Source organism: Melospiza georgiana, chromosome 5 (genome assembly GCF_028018845.1).
Source record: "Melospiza georgiana isolate bMelGeo1 chromosome 5, bMelGeo1.pri, whole genome shotgun sequence".
Lineage (NCBI taxonomy): Eukaryota > Metazoa > Chordata > Aves > Passeriformes > Passerellidae > Melospiza > Melospiza georgiana.
In genome coordinates this window covers 53,670,441-53,694,250 of record NC_080434.1, presented here as the reverse complement: position 1 = coordinate 53,694,250, position 23,810 = coordinate 53,670,441, and the positions used below count along the sequence as shown (strand labels likewise).

General features: G+C 37.4%; 1 protein-coding gene across 2 annotated transcripts in view; it reads left to right on the top strand.

Moving 5' to 3' along the window:
* HTT (huntingtin) overlaps positions 1–23,810 on the top strand; it is an 81,264-nt gene that overhangs the window by 34,722 nt on the left and 22,732 nt on the right. For both annotated transcript variants that reach the window (XM_058025368.1, XM_058025367.1), the window contains 20 exons: positions 280–406; positions 1,078–1,205; positions 1,849–1,959; positions 2,517–2,594; positions 3,678–3,901; positions 4,408–4,486; positions 4,620–4,781; positions 5,686–5,741; positions 6,569–6,717; positions 7,374–7,510; positions 9,482–9,598; positions 10,991–11,113; positions 11,678–11,916; positions 13,232–13,374; positions 16,256–16,463; positions 17,965–18,106; positions 19,353–19,532; positions 20,966–21,142; positions 21,993–22,069; positions 23,301–23,439. In XM_058025368.1, the coding sequence (XP_057881351.1) occupies positions 280–406; positions 1,078–1,205; positions 1,849–1,959; positions 2,517–2,594; positions 3,678–3,901; positions 4,408–4,486; positions 4,620–4,781; positions 5,686–5,741; positions 6,569–6,717; positions 7,374–7,510; positions 9,482–9,598; positions 10,991–11,113; positions 11,678–11,916; positions 13,232–13,374; positions 16,256–16,463; positions 17,965–18,106; positions 19,353–19,532; positions 20,966–21,142; positions 21,993–22,069; positions 23,301–23,439 (2,796 nt within the window). The remainder of the gene's footprint in view (positions 1–279; positions 407–1,077; positions 1,206–1,848; positions 1,960–2,516; positions 2,595–3,677; positions 3,902–4,407; positions 4,487–4,619; positions 4,782–5,685; positions 5,742–6,568; positions 6,718–7,373; positions 7,511–9,481; positions 9,599–10,990; positions 11,114–11,677; positions 11,917–13,231; positions 13,375–16,255; positions 16,464–17,964; positions 18,107–19,352; positions 19,533–20,965; positions 21,143–21,992; positions 22,070–23,300; positions 23,440–23,810) is intronic.

Below are 23,810 nucleotides of genomic sequence, written 5' to 3'. Positions count from 1 at the left end.
GGAAGTGTAGTCATTGAGCTCTAATTTCATCTCATTGGCTTATGCTGAAGTTGAAAATTTTATCTCATTGGCCTATGCTGAAGTTGAAAATAAAGTGGAGAATATATTATAAACTATTTCCTTTTCACACAGGAAATTCATGTCCTGAACCTGAAACATTTCAATTTAACTGACAGTCAAATGAAGGGGAGTTTAAACAAAAGAGGAATAGGCTTGTATTTTTATAGAAGAAAAAAAACTACTTGCTCACAAAACGAATAAAGGTTCTTTTAATTCTAGGCAGCATTACCTTCTCTCACAAACCCACCTTCTCTTAGTCCAATTCGGAGAAAGGGGAAGGAGAGGGAGTCTGTGGAGCAGGCATCTGTGCCCATGAGCCCTAAGAAGAGTGGTGAAGCAAGTCCAGGTAGGCACATCGCTTTGTTAACCCTTCCAGCTGCCTGCCCCACACCACGTGGTTATGGCAGAGAGAAGAGATAAAACTGAGTAACTCTTCTGGAATTTCAGTTCAAGAGGCTGGCAGGGTACTGCACTGGTGGGAAGGCAGCTGTGGGTGGGAGCTTCTTTACTGTTTTGGTTTTTATTGACTGTAAGCTGAAAATTAACTGTACTTTTCAGAACCAAAGCAATGCTGAATCCTTTTCCTCACTTTTTATGAATCTCCTCAGCTATTGACTAAAATAATTTTAGCACATATGTTACTTAAAAGAAATTTGAAAGTTGCTTTCCAGCTTTTGGCAGGAGTGACTTATATTGCTTTTGGAAATGAGATTCTGAATCTTGAAACCTTTTCTTTCATTAGTAATGAATGAAGGAAACACATGTTAATTCTGTTTTGTTAATTGTACATGCACTTCAGTATTAAGCCCTCTGGGTTAATTTCTCTCTCCACAGCAGGCTGGATGGTTGGAGTGCTCATTTTCAAGTTGTGCACAGTTTGTGTCTTCAGTTTGGAATATACACATGGATTGAAAAATGCATGCTCCTTAATAATGCAGATGTAGTAAATTATATTGTGTACTTGTTATGAGCAGCCTAGAAAAGGCATATTGTGCTAATCTATGATACTCTTTTAAGCTTCTAGGCAAACTGATGCTACAGGACCTGTTCCAATAAGTAAATCATCTTCAGTAGGAAGCTTTTATCATCTTCCATCATACCTGAAGTTGTATGATGTCTTGAAAGCAACCCATGCTAATTATAAGGTACTGCATGATATTGTTTTATTGGACTGCAGTGGGGTTGAATAATCACTTTATTTCTTTCAAACAGGCTCTGTCTCTGTCGGCTCACTGGTTTTCCTGTATAAACAGTTGGTACACACACACACAAAAAAGTTATAGATCACAACTACCTCCAATAAAAACAAAGTGGCCAAATAACAACCCATGATAGGCACTGTCACCCTGTTGTTTCTCTGCTGTCATTATTGCTGGTACCAAATGATTCTTTGCTGGTTTGGCAGTCCCAAATAAATCCCCATGTCTGTTGTGTCTGCACTTTATTCCAAGATGGGGAAGCTTTTTCCTCATTAATTCAGGTAACAGAAGATGCATTCCCTAGAGAGTTGGTCATCTGATATGTACTTCAAGGACTGTGTTCTTATTACACCTGCTGTGTTTATCAGAAATGCATCATCCAGCTCCATGGCTTGTCAATGCCCTAGGCCATCCTCAAGCAAGAAGATCCCTTTTTTTTCCCTTAGTCAAAATGGAGTCCTGCCTTTCCAGCAATGCAAGTCTAAGCTGTCAGTGAAATTTTATACAAAAGATCATTTTGTGTCAATACCCACTTCTTCCAGTAATTTGTCGCTTTCTCAAGTAATGTGGTTTTATTTTCTGGGAACAGGTTACTTTGGATCTCCAGAACACAAATGAGAAGTTTGGATGTTTCTTGCGGTCTGCCTTAGATGTTCTCTCTCAAATCTTGGAACTTGCTACTCTTCAGGACATTGGAAAGGTATAAGATTGGTTTGTTTTGTATTTTATAGTTAACTTGTCCAGTATCTATGGTCCTTACTGGGAGAAAACACGTATCACTGATTTCAAATTGCTACTCTTCCAAGGGACAGTTTTACAGATGTTGTGCTTCCACAAAGTTGAATAAAGGGCTAAAGCAGATTCTCCAGGTTAAATTGCTGCTGTTGAAAACTGGAATAATTTTTTGCTTTTTAAATTTCGCTTGGGGATTTTTCTTTTCAGCCAAATCATTTGCCTTCAGTCATTCCCTATATTCATATGTCTAAATATACAAAATGTCAGAAGACCTATTGCCCTCCTTCCTCTCCTATGTTTTGCTATTTTTTTTCTCCTTAACTGTGGTGTTAGACATTGTAGTATTTTAAGATTAGGAGGAAAATGTTGAATTTTTATTTCTTTCTGTAATTCCTTGATTTCCTTTAAATTAATATAGTTTTACTTAGTACAAAAACCTATGTTACTGACAGTTTTTCACTGTAATGTTTTGTATAATGAAAAAAACATCAATTTAATGCACTTGTTTTTCTGATATTCTAGTGTGTAGAAGAAATTTTGGGATATCTAAAATCATGTTTCAACAGAGAGCCAACAATGGCAACAGTGTGTGTACAGCAGGTAAGGAGTTATTTTTTTATGTGTTGTGTGTGTGTTAATCGTGATGTCCTTTTGTCAGTTGGATGCTAAGGATGGCCATGCTTGTAAGGGAAGTGGTATGTAGAAACATTTGCCCAAGTGGAGCAAAGAGAGCATATTTTATTTCATTTTCACTGTTTGTTTGGTGACTTGATATTAGTTCCCTCTTGAACTGCTTCCAGTTCACAGAAATATTTTAGCTGATGTTCAGAAAACAAGCTTGCTTCCTACCTTACCAAAAGTGTTCTTCAGCTAGTCAACTGTATCAAAAAACCCTAGAAAGCAAAGAACTGACTGCCTTAGTGATGGATTTCCTGCCGGCTTCCAATTAAATATTTAGGTTTAAGTCCTCCAAGGTTAATTACACTGAGAGACAAGTCAAGGCTTTTTTTTCCTGGAATGTTACCTGTCGGAATTCAGGACATCCCTCTGGCTGTCCTGGATTGCAAGGACCCCTGCCAGGGGGCTCAGAGACCCTGGCACAGAGCCCAAGATGCCTGTGGTTTTGATTATGACCCATGGAGCAAGTTACCAATCTTATATGAGGATGTGCAAACCACAAAAGTATAAGTAGAATAATAATCAGTTTGTCATGGGGTGAAAAATATATTTTTTGGGGGTTTTTAGAGTGGGGGTTCCGGGGGGCGAGATGGAGGAATCTGGGCGTGTCCAGCCTTTCTCCTTCTTGGCCTCCATCTTCTGCTGTGATGGTGGCACTTTTAGATTGGTTTAGAGTAGAAGCTCACTGTCTAACATAGGTGATAGGTATTGAAAAGTAATTGTAAACATTGTACACGTGGTTTTTAGTTTAAAAAGACAACACCGCCCCAGGGGAGGCAGAGTGCCTCTGGCTGTCCTGCTGAGCAGACCTCGGCTGGACAGGAGAAAGAATTTTATAGATAAGAAACAATAAACAACCTTGAGACCGAGAACTGAAGAGTTCTGACTCCTTCTTTGGTTGCTGGGCTGGGAAAAGAGACTTTGTAATGCATCTCAGGGTCACTCTGAGCAGCTAAAGCCTCGAGAGTTAACTTTTCTTCTTTTCCTTCCAATTTTTTTCTCTAGTTATTGAAAACATTGTTTGGGACAAATCTGGCTTCTCAGTATGATGGCTCATCTTCAAACCCCAGCAAAGCTCAAGGCAAAGCTCAGCGCTTGGGTTCCTCCAACCTCAGGCCTGGCCTCTACCACTATTGCTTCATGGCACCCTACACACACTTCACACAGGCCCTTGCTGATGCCAGTCTGAGGAACATGGTGCAGGCTGAGCAGGAGCATGATGCTTCAGGGTAATTCCTTCCCTTACATCATAATGTTCACTTGAACTAGAGTCTGTTCTTAGTGGTTTTCATAAATGTATCATTGGGGTGCTGTGTAACTTGAAAATACAGAGTTAAGCAGAGGAACTTGTCTTGGTGAGCACATCCTGGATGCAGTTATCACTAAAGTGTTTTCCAAAGCAAAATTAAGTCATTAAAATGAATATCATTGAAGTTTTTAAAAGCATAATAATTTTAAATGCTTGTATTCAAAAGTATATTATTAATTTATAAACACAGCAAATAGTGTGTTAAAGGAAAGGCAGAAGGATAACTAAGCAAAGACTAGAACATCTTTCTCTGATCAAAGTGTATTGTAGGTTGTCTCTGCCCTTTGTTTTTACTAAAATTGTTGAAGCAGTCAAGTAGATTAAGAGAAGTTGGCATTGGCACAGTAAAATGCATCTAAGGACAGTGTATTTGTTGTAATTTTTTTTAATGTGTGTGGGGTTTTTTGTATTTTTTTTTTGTAACAGATGGTTTGATGTGCTGCAGAAAGTTTCTACACAGCTGAAAACTAGCATTTCCAGTGCAGCAAAACATCGTGCTGATAAGGTACTTGTATCTGTGTTCTCCTGAAAGAGCTGTACCTTAGATTTAAAACATTTTTCCTCCTTTCAAAACTAATTTGGCTTTGAATCAGAGACGTGTTCAGATGTTAGATTACTTTAAAATCTCTCTATTACAGAATGCTATTCACAATCACATTCGTTTATTTGAACCCCTTGTCATAAAAGCATTGAAACAATACACAACAACAACGTCGGTACAGCTGCAGAGACAAGTTCTAGACTTGCTTGCTCAACTGGTTCAGCTGCGAGTTAACTACTGTCTTCTGGATTCAGATCAGGTTGGTACCTCACCACATTGGCAAATTGTCATACACATCTCACCAGCAGGCTCAATTAACATCTGCAGCAAAAATATTTCCAGCAGTCCGTTCATTATACTAAAAGTGAAGACTTGCAGGAGGGTGAGACTCAATTTCCCAGCCCTCAGCCACAAATAGCTTCAGACCTCTGGGGTTTTTTTGCATGTAAATGACTTTTTGAGTTCTGCCACAACTATTTAAGAACTGCTTGTAAGATGGACTTTAGGAATAAAATGATGTGGACAATAAAGTCACTTTTATTCAATAAAACTTCATTTACAAATGGAAATACCTTCTTCCATACTGAGAGTATGGACTTCCTTATCACTGTAATGAGCATCGTGGGTGACAACTATTGTTTGATGTTAATGGCAGTGAGGGGAGCTAGTGGCAAATGCAGTAGTCTGTGTAGTTGTCCACAGAAGCAGGGAATTTGTAATATAAAATTTAAATGGTTTACTTAGAAGTGTTTTATTTAGTACAGTTGTTCATTTATAAACCTGAAAATGTGACTTGCAATACTTAAGTTTTCTGTAAATTCATGAAGAGATAATTCTTCTAAATGCATAAGTGGATTTTGGATTTTATCTCAGTTTAGATTTTTGGCTAATTCTTAATTTCTTGACTGTAATACCTCAAATATTGTATTTCATGAGTGAAAGATTAAGTTATACTTAAAAATATACAGACTACAGGTTAAATGTGGCTTAAGTTCATGCAAGCTGTAATTAAGCTTCAGCAGGTTTCTCCATCTTCTGTAACTGCAGAGGGAACATTTCATAACGTGGTGCAAATGATTTTCAGTGCCTGTCTATAACTGTCAGAATGGTTTCAAATGAAAATTAATGTCTCTGTTCTGATGCACACTTTTTTCTCTCTTTAGGTGTTTATTGGATTTGTGCTAAAGCAGTTTGAATACATTGAAGTAGGACAGTTCAGGTATGGAATTGGCAAAGAGTCTTTGAACAATGAGGGTTTGCAACTGTCTTGTTCTGAAAGACAGATCAGTGATGTGTTACAAGTGGGGATTAGATCTGCTGGTTATTTCTGCCTTATGAGAAAGGGAGAGTTTTCTTCTGGGCAATGTGCTGGTTTATTCTCTGGCTCCAGTGGTAACTCTTCCAGATATTTTAGGTTCCATGTGACTGAACAAGTCAAGAAGCAAAATTGAAAATAATAATAATAATAATAATAATAATAGTAATAATCTACAACTGTGTTGTTTTGTTTCTCCGTTTTGGTATTGTAAACCCATTCCTTTGGGCCCCCCTGCCAAAGCTATGCTTCCAGAAATCAGCATTTCATTGCTAGATGCAATTGCTTAAGGGAGAGCTGCTTTTTCCTATTGTGGATTCAGAGTGAATCCCTATGTTCTTTGGTCACCTGGTACACATTGTATAGGATCTAATAGATCGTAAGGAAATCAGTGAAATTTTTACTGTCAGTTATTTCTGTTTTTTCTCACACTTGAGTTTTAATAAAGAGAGAAGTTGTTCTTTTGCTCTGTGGATCTTCCACAGAAATAATCTAATGTGCATTAGACAGTATGTTATAATATTAGTAACTGTAATGGTCAAAGATTGAAAGAAATCCCTGGGGAAAAATCCTATTGTACAGAACAGGGCACAAAAATTACAGAAGTACTGTATGAAACCAGAGCAACATATTCTGCAAAGAAACCTGGACTGTGAAAAGATAGGTTTTCCTGAACAAAGCTGTGCAATTCAAACTTGACACTTGAATTTTTTGTTTTGTTTTGTTTTCAGGGAGTCTGAAGCAATTATTCCTAATATCTTCTTTTTCCTGGTGTTGCTGTCTTATGAGCGATATCATTCCAAACAAATAATTGGAATTCCCAAGATCATTCAGCTGTGTGATGGTATCATGGCCAGTGGGAGGAAAGCTGTTACACATGGTAATTCAAAAACAGAACAACAACAAAAACTATCAAAAAAAAGAAAGACAGAAAAAAGGCATCAACACTTATTAGTAATAGTTCAGCAATAAATCCAATGATGACTACTAGCTATAGAAAGCTATAGCTAGTAGTGTTCCAGAAGACCCTAACTTTTAAGACATGCAATTCTTTTCACTTAATTCCCTCAGGAAATTTATTATATCACACTAACTCTGCTGCTCTACATTCTGCATTGTTCATAATTGCAACAAAGCTTTTATTTGAAACTTTATTCAGTAATAAGTTCACAACTTAGCAGTATGTGCAAAGCTTTGATTTTAATTTTTTGTCCACTTCCCTTTCCTTCTACTTTCAGCCTTTAAGAAGAAGCATCTCTCTCATATTTTCCAGTGATTCTGTAGAGCAATACTGTATAAAAATAACTTTTTTTTAGTTCTGTGCGAATGGGCAAATGTGTCCATAATTTTTTAACAACAAGTAAAAAAATATCCATCATTATGCATGATAATTACAGGGTTTGTGGGGTTTTAGGTATGGATAAAACCTTTAATGAGCTAGAACCCAGCTTACTATTAGTAACTGACCTGTTAGTTCAAGAAATCACTGTTCAGGACTGATTTGTCTCATACTAAAACAAATACATCTCATTTCAGCAATACCAGCTCTGCAACCCATTGTTCATGATCTCTTTGTGTTAAGAGGAACAAATAAAGCTGATGCTGGAAAAGAGCTGGAAACTCAGAAGGAGGTTGTAGTGTCAATGCTGCTGAGACTTATCCAGTACCATCAGGTAGGAGAGGAGGATGAAGGGTCTCCCTTTGTGGTCTGTGAAAGGGTAACATTGCTGTGACTGCTAAAAGTGCTTCAGGCAGTATTAATCATTTTCTCTACAAAGCTGGAATAGCTGGACTCTGTGTGATGTCTTTCCTTATAGAGCGAATATGCAAAGATTTTTTAAGGGTATGGGAAAGGTTCTGCACTACAAATTAGTATTTGAGGTCAAGTAACATACCTGTAGACTTTCCTAGTCAAGCCTAGAAAACAAAAAACTAAAAAGCTCCAGTTAGGATCATGATCTTGGCTGTGTTGCAGACAGAATAAACAGAAGGTTGGTGAAGAGAAGAAAATTGAAAGAATGGGAGTAAAATGGAGAAGGAGACAAGTTTAAAATTAGGAAAGATGCTGCATGGAGATGATTTAGGTATTGCTGTGCTATAACAGTATCTTGAATAACACTTGAACAAGGTAATGACACTGGTAATTAGGTATTTATTATGACTTACTACTTTGACCCAGACTTGGAAAACATGTTTCTGCTTTGTAGGAGTGTAACAATGACTTTTGTCAATACACTTTGTTTTAAAGAAAAACATAAAAGTAATTTTGAGAGAAGTGTCATGATCAACATGGGATCTTACTGCTTATTCAGGTGCTTAACAAACCTAATGTGCCTTTCTTTCATAATGTGAAAATGCAGTTCTGGTGTATGCTAATGGAAGCACTGTATTTTCTGAAAAAAGTCAGTACATCTTGTCAAAATAATTTGTTAGAACTGCGTGTTCAGATTGGGGTAATTTTGTGTATCCACATTTTCTTTTGAATTTGTAGTTTTATAATCATAAAATGACTAATATAACTGTATGAAATGACACTCTGTAGACACATGATGTGAAATAGTGAATAACTTTGTTATATAAGGTACTGCAATTGCTGGCAGATCTCCTTCTGACACACTTAACCTATTAAAGACCACCCATGCACTGCTCTTCCCACACCACCCCATTTGTAGTTCTTACTCTGCCCTGTTCTGCTGCTGCAATATGTCTAAACCAACCCTGGGCTATTCTGTTCTTCCCTGGCTGTGGCTGGGATGGTCTGCACTGGTTTCCCTGGACATTTGAGAGGGTCCTAGAGCTGCAGCCTTCAACTTTTTTCTGTTGCAACTGGAGCTGCCACCCATGGAGCTCCAGAGTTAAGTTTTGTAGCCTGGAATTGCTCCTATCTCCTCTCCTGAGAAAATCTTTTGGGAAGAAAGTCACCTGGGAATCTCCCTCTCTCTAATCTGAACTACCTGAATTTGCTTTTACAAATGCTCTAACTTGTTTCCTGAAACAGTCCCCCTTGCCAGTTCATACATTAACATTCTTGCTTGCTGTGTCTCTTGTCTGCCTGTCCTTCAACGTGTGGTCTCTATTACCCCCAAACCTATAACACATCCAGCTACTAGAAGTGCTCCTTGCTTGGTGTGCTCCATTATGTTGTCTCTTAAAACTTTTTTATGAAACTGACATGTCTCAGGTGAATGAGCCTCATAAAAATGTCTGTTTTGTTTCCTTGACCAAATTTAAATTTTATTGAAGCTAGAGTCAAGACAGAATATACACGTGTAAAATTGCTCTCTTTCTTCCTGCCCTTTTTGTTGAATAAGTGGTGTGGTATTTAGATTTATGATTTTTTTCCCAGTTGTTTGAGTAGTCTTTGACAAATACCATTTTTAAAAGTACAAAGCAAACATTTTTCTAGTTTAAAAAAATAACTGGAAAATCCTTTAAAAACCACCCCCAAAAAACTTGTTACTAAGAACAGACTTTTAATCTGAAAATGGGGTTTTAAAAATGTGCAATTCTCTCATGTGGGGTTTTTTTTCTCTTTTGTCTTTTTGGTAGGTGGTTGAAATGAATATTCTTTCCTACTATGATATTACTGGAATGTTTTCTGTTAGTATTGGTGTTTACTTACTTTTTTCTTTACTTTTCCTTAGGTGCTAGAAATGTTCATCTTGGTATTGCAGCAGTGTCATAAAGAAAATGAAGACAAATGGAAGAGATTGTCTCGGCAAATAGCTGACATCATTCTCCCAATGCTTGCAAAACAACAGGTGGTTCTATCATTGTTTTAATTCTACAAACACCTTAAATAATTGCTGTAATATATGTATCAATAGTGGCTTTGAGTATTTGATTTTTCCTTTTTTTTTGTATGAAGACAAATTTTATTGAAATTGTGGTTGCCATATATGGAAAAAACAACTGCTGCAAGGTAAAGTTAAGTCTTTGAAGTGATGAAGTTCATATTGAAATGCATTAAGTATATGCAGTATGATCAAGACTGTCTCTAGAGGAAGGTCATTCTGTTTCTCTTAGGTACATGATTATATCAGAACACTTACTAAAGGGTGTGAAGATGGTCCCATGTTCATACAATGTCAGAATGACTTTTTTTTATGGCTACAGTGGGTTCAACTGCAGACCAGATTACTCAAAGCCCCATCCAACCTGGCCTTGAGCACTTCCATGAATGGGACAGCCATCCCTTCTCTGTGCAGCCTATTCCAGTGCCCCACCACCTTCACAGTAAAGAATTTCTTCCTGATACAAATCCACATGCTTTCAGTGTAAAGCCATTCCCCCTTGTCCTCTGTGCACCTTTGTCCACCTGCCTGTGCACAAGTCCCTTTCCTGTTCTCTTGTAGCCCCTGTAGGTACTGGAAGAGCCTTCTCCAGACTGAACAACCCCAGCTCTCCCAGCTGTCTCCATAGCAGAGGTGCTCTAGCCCCAGATATTCTTTGCTCCATGATGGCAGTTCCCCAATCCTGCGAGGAGATCTCATGTGTGGGGAGAGTGGGCAGGATCACACAACAGTTTTAGAGCGAGCTGAAATGCTGACAAAGTGAAATTGCTGTTGTTTTGTGTGACTGCACACGATCATCTTCCAAATTATTTAAGCAAGGATAGGGTCATCCAGATTTGTAGGCCAGTCCTTTGCTTTTTGCAGTTGATTACTTTATAATTTATCTAGAAAACTGTTCAAGTAAGCTGTCCTGCCACTGTAGCTGTTCACTTTTCTGATAATTAGGTTTCTTTTCTCCTAGTTGCCTGCCGAAGTTTAATCGTGACCAGCATTGCAGTCTATAAATAAACCTGGTAGGATGTGCAGTGAGAGAAAAGTCTCTAAATTTTGTGACAAATCAGTCTTTTGGTCTCATTCTCTGAATAAGGCCTATTTCTCCAAATGAAATACATGTGGTATGCACACTGGATTTCATATGACAGATTTTTGTCCATGTTCTTAAAACTCATGTCTAGGAAGGCCTGCAATGGAATTTAAATTTTATCTTTTATAGCTTTTGGTTGCTCTGAATTTTGTACTGTAAAGAACCGCTTTCTTACAGGTTGTTACAGAAATGTTTAAAACACAGATTGTAAATTTTATGTAGAAATTACCTTTAGTGGACAGTTAGAAATGAGTTTTGTGTTTTTTCTTTCACAGATGCATATAGACTCTCATGATGCTTTGGGAGTACTGAACACTTTGTTTGAAATTTTGGCCCCTTCATCCCTTCGCCCTGTGGACATGCTTTTAAGGAGCATGTTTGTTACTCCTAAAACAATGGTAAGCTAATGTTTTCAGAAAAGAGAAATCTTTTCTGATATCTTTCATGCAAAACTAAAGAGAATGTGTTTCTCTTTAATAATTTGCTAAGTGATGTTAAAGTACCAGCAGCAGAATTTGGGAACAAATTGGCCAGAACTAATGTGATTTACCAGCTGAGAGCACTTGATACTGAAGTGTTCTGCTTGTGAATTACTTTCCTTCATTTTGTATGTTGAGGATCAGGAATGTAGAAGAAGGTACTGTTATAATAAAATAAAATGCAATTTTATAGGCAAATTACATTTTTCTTACACAAGTATTAGTAATGCTTTTATAGCTGAGAGATTGTTTACCAATGCTTTTATAGCTGAGAGATTGTTTAAGTGAATATGAGCTTGACCGTTACCACAGGAGTAGCATTTTGTAAGATCTGCACTTAAAATTTACTTCTGGTTTGCTCCATTCTTAAAAGGGTCTGATTTTTTAAAAGTGAATGAAAATGCTAATTTTTTAATGCCTTTCTATGTTGTGTCATTTAACTTCAAAAGTATTCAGTCTTCTGTATTTCTGTGTTTGTGTTAGGCATCAGTGAGCACTGTCCAGCTGTGGATTTCTGGAATTTTAGCTATCCTTAGAGTTCTGATTTCACAGTCAACAGAAGACATCGTTCTGTCCCGCATACAAGAGCTTTCCTTCTCACCATACTTGATTTCATGTCAAGTAATCAACAGGCTGAGATGTGGAGAAAATAAAATGTCCACACCAGAGGATCGCACTGAGGTCAAACAGGTGAAATACCCACCTGAAGAGACATTTTCCAGGTACATTGTCTTTTGAGTAACCTGGGGAAATGTAAAGAGTTCTGAGAAATCACAAGTACATTGGGTAATATTTAACATGTATAAAACTTCTGTGTAAATGGAATCAAGTCTGTTAATAAGTTGACATGGGACAAGTGTGTGTGTAGGGAGGAATATTGAGATGGACAGAGATGGAGAAGTTGAGCAGCTTTTAGTAGAACTTTGAATTGTTTTGGTACATCTTCTCAAGCCAAGTGAAAGACCTAATAGAGCTGATAAAATGAGTGAATCCTGGATTTAGGAAAACCAGATCCAGAAACTTCACTGCTTTCCTTCCTTTCTCTGTGGGGATTGAATGATGAAACGTCCCTGTAAGTGGAAGCCCAGGTTCTGTATTAGAAACTTGGCAGCAGTGGGATTCAAATCTATTGAGTCAGTTCTGCTCTTTCTTTTTTTTAAGACCCAGCTTTGTCTAGTTGACTTCCCATGTTGATGTCCTCGGACAATGACAAACTTCAGGCAAAAGAAGTGTGGAGAAATGGCAGCAGTATTATGTTGACATAATGTTTGTCATTAAGGCATTATGTTTTAATGTGGTGGGAAGCATTTGAAATAGCTGTTTGTTTAAGAAAATAATAACATTTTACTCAAGTAGGGAACTTCAGATAGGAATAGATTGCTGTTTCATGTCATTCAGCTCACTCTGAGGGTTGTAGGTAGAGGGAAGAGGGTCTTCCGGACACCCATACTGTGACCTGATGTCCAACAGCAGTGATGTGAGTAATGGAGTCATGGTCATGGCTAGGAGCAAGGATGGCTTTCCTCAAATGCCCTCTTTTGGTGCTTCTTTTGACACCACATGTTGTTCCAGCTGGAGGTTTGATAAAGAACCTGTGTAGTAGAATGTGGATGGGTGAGGTGAGGTAAACAGGTGAATTACTGTGCCTTGCTGAATTACCCCTGTTCAGCTGAGCTGTGGTCACTGTCACAGCTTGGTTTTAGTTTGATTTAATTCAATCACTTTTAGCAAATCACTATAAAGACACCACAGCATTCTGAATATTTGCTTTGTAAGTTAATTGGGCCAATGCTACTGTGACTGTAGCTGATGAGAGATAATCTGGATTTAATATGTAATTATTGACATGCTTGTGATCATATAGCATGCTATTTGTTTTAGGTTAACCTGTTCTGTAGCATTTCATTTAGTATGTTATTTAGAATGGGTGGACAAGAGCTTTGTATTTTGTTTTTCAATCCCAAGTTTCATTGGCTAACCTCATCTTTTTCTGGAAGATTGATAATTTTCCTATCGACTGTATGTGTTTCTTTCAAGATTCTTACTACAACTGGTTGGCATTCTACTGGAAGATATTGTCACCAAGCAATTAAAAGTGGACATGAATGAGCAGCAGCACACTTTCTACTGCCAGGAGCTGGGAACACTGCTTATGTGCTTAATACACATCTTCAAATCAGGTAATACTTGAAATGTTGCCCAGGTCATAGCATGCAGTGGTTTTTAAGTTCCAAGACAACTCATAAATGCATTGAACTGCTGAGAAGGAATATGTAAGTGCTGAAGATGTTACATTTTACTCCATGTAGAGAACTTACCAAACATGGTGCTTATGCACACAGGGCACATTTTGCACATTTCTTCTGTCTTTGTGGAACAAAATGTAAGCAGTGATTCTTCGTCTCTCCTTGTAACTGTCTAAAATTTTTCAGTCCAGAAAACACAAAGCAGTCCAAATTTGTAGCTGTAATTCTCATGTTTTATCTTAGTTTAGAGGTTGGTTGGTATGTCTGGCTTAAAATACTGAGTCACTGACCATTAACTCAGGCTCATGACAAGGAAGGTTCCTGGCTTTTGCCATAATTAGTAAAAATATATAAAACAAACAAGCAAAAAAACCAAAAACCAACAAACCAAACAAAAAGCTAACCAACCAAAACCAAAAAAGCACCCCAGAAAACCAGGAAAGGTGGCACTTTTCTAGCTAGCCAGTCTTGAGTTCCTTGCTTCAGGTTTGGAAATTTTCCCTTAGGTTTCTTCTGCTGGATACTCAATGCCTTCCCCTTTGGTAATTCCTTAGTCCCTAGCTCGATTCCTTGGTCTTATTTTCTGAATAGTGGAACTAGTGTGACTTTCTTTTTTCTTTATTCTTTCTTTGCTATGACTGCCCCTTTTGCCTTCTGATTTTCAGCTTGCAGCTGACATGCAGCCTTGGTTTACTCTTAGTTGTCTGCAATTTAAAAGGTCTTGGTACAAGTCCCTGGTTCTTCATGGGCTTCCTTGGCGACATGGGACAAGGAACTCTGTGTTCTGTTGCCTTGGATTGTAAAATGGGAGTCTTCCAAACTGAGGTTCTTGGTGCAAAGGCTCCAGGAGTGTGTGTGAAGAAACACAAAATTAATCTTTGTTTTAGGTGTGCTTTAGGGCCCACAACTCTGGACAGAGGGACTGTTCTCTTCCCATGTGTCTGTTACAGTAATAATTTTATTATGTTTTTATACTATTTGATTATATAAAATTATGTAATTATAATAGTACATATTTTCATTATATATTAATTTATGTTTAGGAAAAATGTTTGAATCAAATATTTTACAAATAACTTACACCAGGGTGTTTTGGCATAAAGTGATTAAATGGTGTCAAGCCAGGAGCAATGAAGTCAGAAAGTGAAGCTGGTGATTGAAATTGGGGCAGTGGGTTCTTCCACAGTGGGAGCTGGGGATAATTGAAAGGAAGGCTCACCTAGTTCTGCTGCTGTGACTGGCTGCCAGGCTGCTCTGGGAGTCTTGCCAGGAATTATGTAGAAATTTTCATGCAAAATTTAAAATTAAATATTAAAATACTCATGCAGAACATTGGGATATGTGGATTAGATGATCTCTAGAAATTAATTTAATGTAAAACTACAAATAACTTCAGGTATATTACTACCACTAGTACCAGTATGGTGTAATAGGGTAAAAGAAAAGTTGTTCAGACATCTGGGCTGTATTTTTATGTCGTAACATATTTATTTAGGTTGAGGATTAACTAACTGCCTGAATTTGTAATGCTTTTCTTTTGTTCAGTTAGAACCTCCACAATTATTTTCTCTTTAAGTTACATTCTCCTAACTATGGGTGTAGCTTACAGCAATTTGTGTGTGAAACATTAGCTGTATTCTGTAATTTCTAACCACTGTTCTACTTGGATGTTTTTTCTTCTCACCCATTGCAGTTTTTTTTCAAAATGTGAGCGTTGCTGACTCCTGTTTCCAACTGTAGGAAGCTACTAGATAAATGAACATTCTCAATCTGTTCCTCTGAAGTTAGAAATAAAAGGCATGAACAAAGTAAAAGGATGAGCATGCAATGTTTTTTATGACTGTAGGAAGTCACTAGATGGTGTAGTTTCTGCAAATGCAGGGAGCTGGAATGGGGTTAGCACTGCTTTGCTAATAAGTGGAACCAGAGATTTGAGACTCAGCTATTTTTCCCATTCTTTGCTATTTACATTGTGTGTTTGTCACTCCTGGGGGCAGCTTAAATTGGTCCACATGGCTGTGGAATTTACAGCTTCATTCTTCTGTGTGTCTGGCAAAGAAAGCAACTAACACTGCGGATTTCCTTCATTATTCTCATTAGCTCTTGGTTCCTAACTGGCTCTGAAGATTTTTTTTTTTCCCCCTGATCTTATCTTCTCATAGAAACTCAAAGTCCTATACCTTAAGACTACCTTATACCTTTTTAGACAACTTTCCTTGTTTTCCCACCATTTTCTAATTTCTTTTTTCCCAACATTTGTTTTGACATACAAACACAGAGTCAGCCATTCAAAAAGCAAAATTCTGCTTTTTTGCTGAGTGTTCCATTTTCAGGGTAATGGCAGAAATACCTAATTTTTGCACTTTAGAAATTGGATAATTGGATGAAAGAGAATAAATTTAGTTTCAACTAAATATGTTTGGAAAGCCATTCTCTGAAGGAGAATGGCTCATAGGTATTCTTCCTTAACATGCAGAGTAGTAGTTACCTCATGGTTCTTAAGTAGAACATCTGTGTTTTAATTTACAAACAAACTAACCCTGGTCCACAGGTGACAGTTTTAAGTTTAATGAAGGTTTTCATGTATCAGATAAATGAGAATTGCCATGAAACCTATGTAAGCATGATTTATTGAGTCTGACAGCTGGTAATTACTGGTTTACACACTGCCCTTTGGCAAACTTCATCACTTACCTTAAATTTGTAAAACTGCTTAGAATTTGCCTTTCTTGCAGAAATTCTACCCTGAATAATTTTAAAACTTCAGAATTCAGACTACAGCTTTGTTACTCTAACATGGTTTCATTGTTTTCAGGGATGTTTAGAAGAATCACAGCTGCAGCCACCAGACTTTTTACAGGAGATGGATCTGATGGTAGTTTCTACACACTTGAAAGTCTGAGTGACCTTGTTCAGTCCATGATTCCCACTCATCCTTCTTTAGTTCTCCTCTGGTGTCACATTTTGCTTCTTGTCAATTATACCAACTACAACTGGTGGTCAGAAGTGCATCAAACCCCAAAGTAAGTTTTGGTTTTGTTCTCTAGTAGTGTGTTTCATATAATTATATTTTCTAAAACGATATTAAAACAATCAGGCTGCTTTCTTCCAAGCCTGTCAGCCCACTGAATGGTGCTGCTTGGATTATGAAATGTAGTTCTGCATTTACTTCATATGTGTACATATTGTCTGTTCTGATATTGGTGTGACTTCCAAACTCAGGAAATGTGTCCTGCACTCAGTTACTCCTCAGAAGAGCTGCCAGGTAATCTCTCCACTTCTACGGCAAGAAAACTTCATCTTCGTGCTACTTTTTGTTGAAACTATGGAAATAACTATAGCAAAATACTCAGTGTTTCATGCGGAGCTCATATTTCACTTTCTAGGCAATAACCAGCCAGTGGAGACAACGGACACTGTTGTGTTTGTGATAATACAATTTGATCATATAACTGTAACTGTAGCTGCAGGATTATCTGTTCTCAGTGGGTCTGTTGCTAAATGCTGTCAAAACATGGTATTAGCACCCTGCTGGGTCATTAGCATTGAGAACTGTAACAACCTCACTTAACACTCGTTGTGTGAAATTTGGAGATTGGATCTAAAATGGGTATTCTCTTTGTCTGAAGTTAGTTTATCCCACCAGTCAGGCATTGGAATGATTTGTCCTCAGTGGATAAGGAAGGGACCTTCTGTGAGGGTGGGTATTCCTCTGTGCTAATTGTAGAGGGAGGTGAACAAGTGACTTGAGGGATGTTTCTGGTGCTTGTGCAGTGAGTGTTGGGCAGTCTCATCTTGCTCTACAACTGAAGTGCATAAATACTTTCACAAATGTGAGATTCTTGCTTCAGTTCAACCTTATATATTGAAAATATATTATTCTAATTTGTGGAAACATAGAATTACCAGGATTATGAGCAAAACAGGGCAGCTTCTCAGGCATTGGAAAAAGCTGTCTAGGGAAGGGTGGAATTACCATCCCTGGAAGTGTTGAAAAGGTGTGTGCATGTGGCACTTCAGTATATGGCTTAGTGGTGAGCCATGATATGGTGCTAGGTTAAAGGTAGGATTTGATGATCTTACAGGCAACTTTGATGATTCTGTGAGCTAAAATAGTAGTACATTTTTTATTTATTTACCAGTATCTTCTCTTTTCTGGGTTGGGCATCACTTTTAATCTGACACTAGAATAAATGTTCAAGAACACTGGTTTGGTTTGAGAAGAAAATACAGTGTTAGGTTCTATTATCCTACCAGAGTTGCAACAGCCCGTGTTTTTCTTTTAAATAGTTCTTTTGGTTCTTTAGATTGCTTATTACTTTTTCAGACAATGCTGCAATTATTAAAAAAATAAAAATACGATGGAAAGCAAAGTGTCTGCTTCAAGGACGTGTAATGTTTGAATGAAATTTACAGGGAAAGACATGTCATGTAAGGGCATAGGTAGGATACTCCAAGCACTTTTTTCATGTTTCACTAGCCATACCAAGAAAATAATAACACCATATAATGTACTTTTTGCAGGAGACACAGCCTTTCTACTACAAAATTGCTGAGCCCTCATATATCTGGAGACAGTGATGAATCTGACCTGGAATCCAAGCGTGGCATGTGCAATCGTGAGATAGTGAGAAGAGGAGCACTCATTCTCTTCTGTGACTATGTTGTAAGTTTTGAATTATGACTTTTATAACTACAGTTTTGAGTTATTTTAGGATGCTGACAGTCATTTATTACTGATATGTGTTAACTGAAGAGTGAAGTGTGTTAAGTGAAAAATGAAGATCTGTGAAACTAGTAATTTCATTTTCAGATGGTGCTTCTGTAAGCTTAGATGTGACCTCATTTGGCATTGTTTTCTGTTCTGAGCTGAGAGTTCTCTTGGCTTGTAAAGTTTACCTAGTGGGCAATAGAATTACCTTCTGGGTATCACATCCCTTACTTGGGAGGTGCTTGGGGCACCCTAAGTAGTTCAGACTTCCCAACATCAGTAGCAGTGCAGTGTCAGAGCGACAACAAATTTCCATCTCTACACTGTAAGAAAAGTGGTTTTACATAAACATTTTAACTTCCATTTTGGTTCTCCAGTAAAGCAAAAATTTCTGTGGCTTTGGCCTTTTGCTGCCTCAGTATTAGAGTTTTAGTTCACTGGGAACTTCTGAAGTGAATTTTCAGTAATAGGAGGTGTTGCACTTGGCTTTGCACCTCAGATCAGTTTTGAGGTAAGGAAACTGCATTCCTTTCAGGTTCAACTGAACAGAAAGCTTTGTTTAGGAATCACTTCAAGTACTAATGGACAGTCACTAGGGTCAGATTAGAGGTCATCCAATGTAAAATCCTCCAAAACCTCTTTACTGAGGTACTGTACAAGCTTTCAGCATTGCCTGGATAACTCTACAGATATTTTTGTGTTGCATTCCACTGCTTGTTGATATACACAAGCCTTTAGAGGTTTGACATTAATTATTGATAGATGTCTTTGGATTTACTTTCCAGAAATTCTTCATTTTGTGTTAAAGGCCAGTAGTGATAAGAAATTTTTAAGAAGCCTAAATGAAAATCACATTTTGCAAGACAGTTCTGTGTGTATGTTTATTTCAAACCCATTTCATTGAAAGCAGCATCTTTGAATCAGCCTTCTCAATTTACTTATTTCTAACCTGTTTTTTAGTGTTTTTAGAAAAATAAGCTGCATATTCATGGTAAATACCTTAATTTGCAACAAAAGCAAAACATATGGAAAATCTATCATGTAAAAATAATGATGGTGGTAATGAGATACCATCTTAATACCATTCTATTGCAAAGTAGCTACCAGAATTATATATGAGAAACTTTATGTTGTGTCATGTTTAGTAATTAAAATCTTAGTTTTAATTTCTGAAATAAAATTTTAATTTTTTCCCCTTCAGTGTCAAAACCTACATGATTCAGAACACCTGACCTGGCTTATTGTGAATCACGTTCAAGACTTGATTCATCTGTCCCATGAGCCTCCAGTGCAAGATTTTATCAGTGCTGTTCACAGGAATTCAGCAGCCAGTGGTCTCTTTATCCAGGCCATTCAGTCACGCTGTGAGAATCTTGCAGCTGTAAGTTTAACTTCTTGACTTCTTGTAAAGAATAAAGTCACTTCATGTCAGCATAAGTTTAACTGATAAGTATGCAAAGTTTGACATTTCTGGGTCATTTATCAACTTGTAATTTTATTTTTAAAGTCACTTACTTAAAAATGCAAGCAGCAAACCTTATATTAGCAACTTCAGCATTAGATGTGTTCCAGTCCATCAAATCTATGAATTCAGGTGGAGATGGTTAAGCTGCTTTTCTTCCTTAATGGTCATTTTCCCACATAATCAATATCTGATGGGTAAATTAAAGCTGTAACTTTCAACTTTGACTTCAGTACCTTAGTAGTGTAAATAGCAAACTAACTATAGAGGCAGGAGTAGGAACCAGTTCATCTTCATAGGCTCTGGCAATATGAAAATGGTTTGTGAGCTCATGCCTTCCCCATTGATCTGTTCTGAAAGTTGTAGCCGCTTGGTGAGGGAAAATCACCAAGAAATTCAGGGTATTATTTGTCTTGATTATTTTAGTTTTCAAATTAAAAGGAGGAGATGATATTTTGTAGGGATATAAGGTTGTATGTATCTCTTAATCATGGGAAATTTCATTTGCTGGACTTTCTCTAGAGATAATTGTGATTAATGTGATAATAATCTAGAGATAATTGTGCCACCTGCACCCTGAGTAGCTTCAGTGCTGTTTCCTATCTCTTCCCATTGTCTCTGTGCAAATCTAGGGCAGCTTTAAAGTTATGTGATATTAGCCTGGGCTTCACTAGCTGAGAATCAGCAGAATGAATTAAACTGAATATGTTTTAGTGGAAGAGGTAGTCACTATGTCAAATGCTTAGTGATTATCAGGAAAGACAGTAAAATTAAAATAGCTGGTATTAACACTGCTCTAAACCAAGATTGGTTTCATGAGTCAAACTAGTTTGTCTCTGTGTTTCTCCCTCTAGAATATTAATGCTGAATTAGTGCTTATATTTAAAAAAAAAAAAAGAAAATAAAAAAGTTATTTGCACGTCCTTTTGATCCTGAGTTGCTGCTGCAGGATCAAAACATATTCTTAACATATGCTCAGAAAACCCCCCAAGGATTGTCTGGATTTCTGTACTGTCACGTCTTGACTATGCACATGTTCCTGCCTACTTCCAGAAAGAGATGAATCTTCTCACTCTATATGAAGCTTTTTGCAATTTCACTTAAATCTGTAACTTCTTTCCCCTAAAAGTTTTTCTCCCTATGTTTTCTTTTCTTGTATAAGAGTGAGCTTTTACAGCTACATATCAAACAACTTATTGTTCATATTAATTAAATGACCCAGTAACTCATTCACACAAAGACGATTATATTGATCAGGTAGTTTTTTCTGAGTGTCTTTCCCTCTAAGATCTCTGTATTCCGAACTGATTGTAATTTTTTGTGTGTTTCTCTGTTCCATGCTGAACATGAAGCCCACAACCCTCAAGAAGACCTTGCAGTGCTTGGAGGGAATCCACCTGAGCCAGTCGGGGGCAGTGCTGACGCTGTACGTGGACAAGCTGCTGTGCACGCCCTTCCGCGTGCTGGCGCGCATGGTGGACACCCTGGCCTGCCGCCGCGTGGAGATGCTGCTGGCAGCAACGCTGCAGGTACACAGCGATCCCTGCCTGCCCTGGAAGGCACTTTTGGTGCTACCAGGCTTGTCAAGAGCAATGGTTTAAAGGACATCAAAATATGATCGAGTTATTTCATTTGACAAAGTTTTTTACTTTGTATAGAGATGCATGAATTGTCGGAACACAGGACATTCCTCTAACTGCCCTGGATGGCTTGAGACCCTGACAAGGGGCTCAGAGACCTTGGCACAGAGTCAAAAACACCTGTGCCTTCGATTTTAGCCCATGGAAACAATTACCAACTTTGTGTGAAGAGTTACAAGGCACAAGAGTTTGAGTAGAATAATAGTTAATTTATCACAGAGCGAAAAAGTAGAATTTTGGGGATTTAGAATGGGGCTTCAAGGGGCAAGGTGGAGGAATCTGGGCGTGTCCTGTCCTTCTTCTTCCTGTCCTCCATCTTTTGCTGTGATGGTGACACTTATAGATTGGTTTAGAGTAGAGACAGACTGTTAGATGATAGGTATTGGAAAATTATTGTAAATAAAGTACACGTAATTCTTAGTATAAAAAGCTAACACCACCCCAAGGGCGGTCAGTGTGCCACAAACTGACCTGCCAGACAGATCTCAGCAGGTCAGAGAAGGAATGTAATAGATAAGAACAAATAAACAACCTTGAAAAGCAGAACCAATGAATTTCGACCTCTTCAGTCATGGGGCTGGGAAAGAAGAGACTTTCTAATACCCTGGGAGCCATTTCAAGCGCAGAAACCCAAGAATGAATGTTTACTTTATTTCTCTTTATTGTTGATCTGGTAAAAGTATTTTTGGGGTTTTACCTCTGTCTGTCCTGTGAAATTCTTGTGATTTTTTTCATATAGAATAGCATTGCTCAGTTACCAGTTGAAGAACTGGATAGGATTCAGGAGTACCTTCAAAACAGTGGATTAGCAGCAAGGTAAAAAATACCAACAATACCATTAAAATGTCAAACTAAGTAATGTTCTAATACAAATTGTGTTGATTCTGTTTTCCCACATTTTAGCTTTTTTCCTAGAGGTCAGATAGTGGGTTGGTTTGGGGAGTAAACTGGGATTAAAGCCTCTCATAAGATGCTGGCATGTTCTGGCCCAAGGGGCAGTTGTGCTGGCTGAGTTGAATTTGTAATAAGAACTACTTAAGAACTGAAGCAGGCTCTATAGGGTTGCTTCAAATTGTCTTTCCTGCATCCCACTCAGTATTTAACTTTTGAGAGACAGCAGCTGCAAATTAATTTCTTGACAAAATGTGTTTTACTAAAGCGAACTTTATTTTCCTCAAACTTGCAAAATATTGTCAGTTCAAGCCAAATGGGCTTGGGGTTTTTTTTAGTTTGTTTTTTTTCCTCCCAGAATACTGTGTTAAAAGTTTTAACTGTTTAGTCTTCTGGCTGTTTAAACTGCTTGTATAAAAAGGAGTAAATTACTAATTTTTTAAAAAACTTCTATTTGATGTTGGAAAGATTCTTATTTACTCTTCTTGTCATTGCTGTTTGAGGTTAATATCTGTTGGCTGAAATAAGTAGGGGAAAGAACCTAAAATGCAAGACTGCAGTATATCAGTAGTAATGTGCCTACGTAGGTAATGTTCAATTTAATAAGAAAAAAAAATATTTAAAATTACTTTGTACAAGTTCTTGATAGCAGTAGGGGAATTTGAAAAAAAACCCGCAAAAAAAACCTGAACAAAACAAAAAATTCTGACACTGATATAAATCCAGAAACTGGAGTTTTTAGTACAGTGAGGGATCATTTTTTTTAATAGAAGTATAGTTTTAGTGGATTATTGGTTAGCATCTGTTAAAATGTATTTTCTTATAGTCAAATAATCAGTACACTAACTTTGACTCTTCTTACTCATTAAAAGATGTGTTGGATAAAGAAAGCTGTATTTTAAGCTTAGGTATATCACTAATTTTAACACTAAATTAAATTTCCATCTTTATTTGTTGATGATGCTGAGTTAGTTAATTTTGACCTCTGATACCTGAAGAAAGTTTGCATCATGTGACTGCATGTATCTAACAAAAAACTGAAGACCCTACTGCTTTTCTGTCCTGGGATTGGAATTGAGTCACTGGATGTCTTTCTATTTTTAAATTATTTACAAAGCTGAGGTAGCCCTCTGCTGATGTGTTCTTCTGTTTTCAGACACCAAAGACTCTACTCACTCCTGGATAGGTTTCGTCTCATGGTAGCTCCAGACACAACCAGTCCCTCACCTCTGGTCACCTCACACCCACTGGATGGAGAAGATCAACCACCTTTAGAGAATGTAGTTCTAGACAAAGTAAGATTATGTTTAGAAAGAGTCACTAGAACTGCCTTGGCTATAAACAAGCTTTATTCTTTACAAAATATTTAAATGCAGCTTATTTTTACTGTGCAGCTAATCCTCTCAGGATTGTCATATTGTATCTCAAATATAGATCAGTGATTAATTTCATGTGTATTGGCTGACTGTTGAACTTAGGATGGATGATTAGCACAAACATAGATGTTTGTTATATTGACAGTGCTGTGAAAAATTTACCAAGTTTGGTTTCTTTGTTCAACTTTAATGGAAAGATTTATATGCAGTTCAATAGAGACAGCTAAATCTTGTTTTCTTGATGTGTTTTACTACAGTTATTAGTTTAATTCATTTGCTGAAAGTTGTTG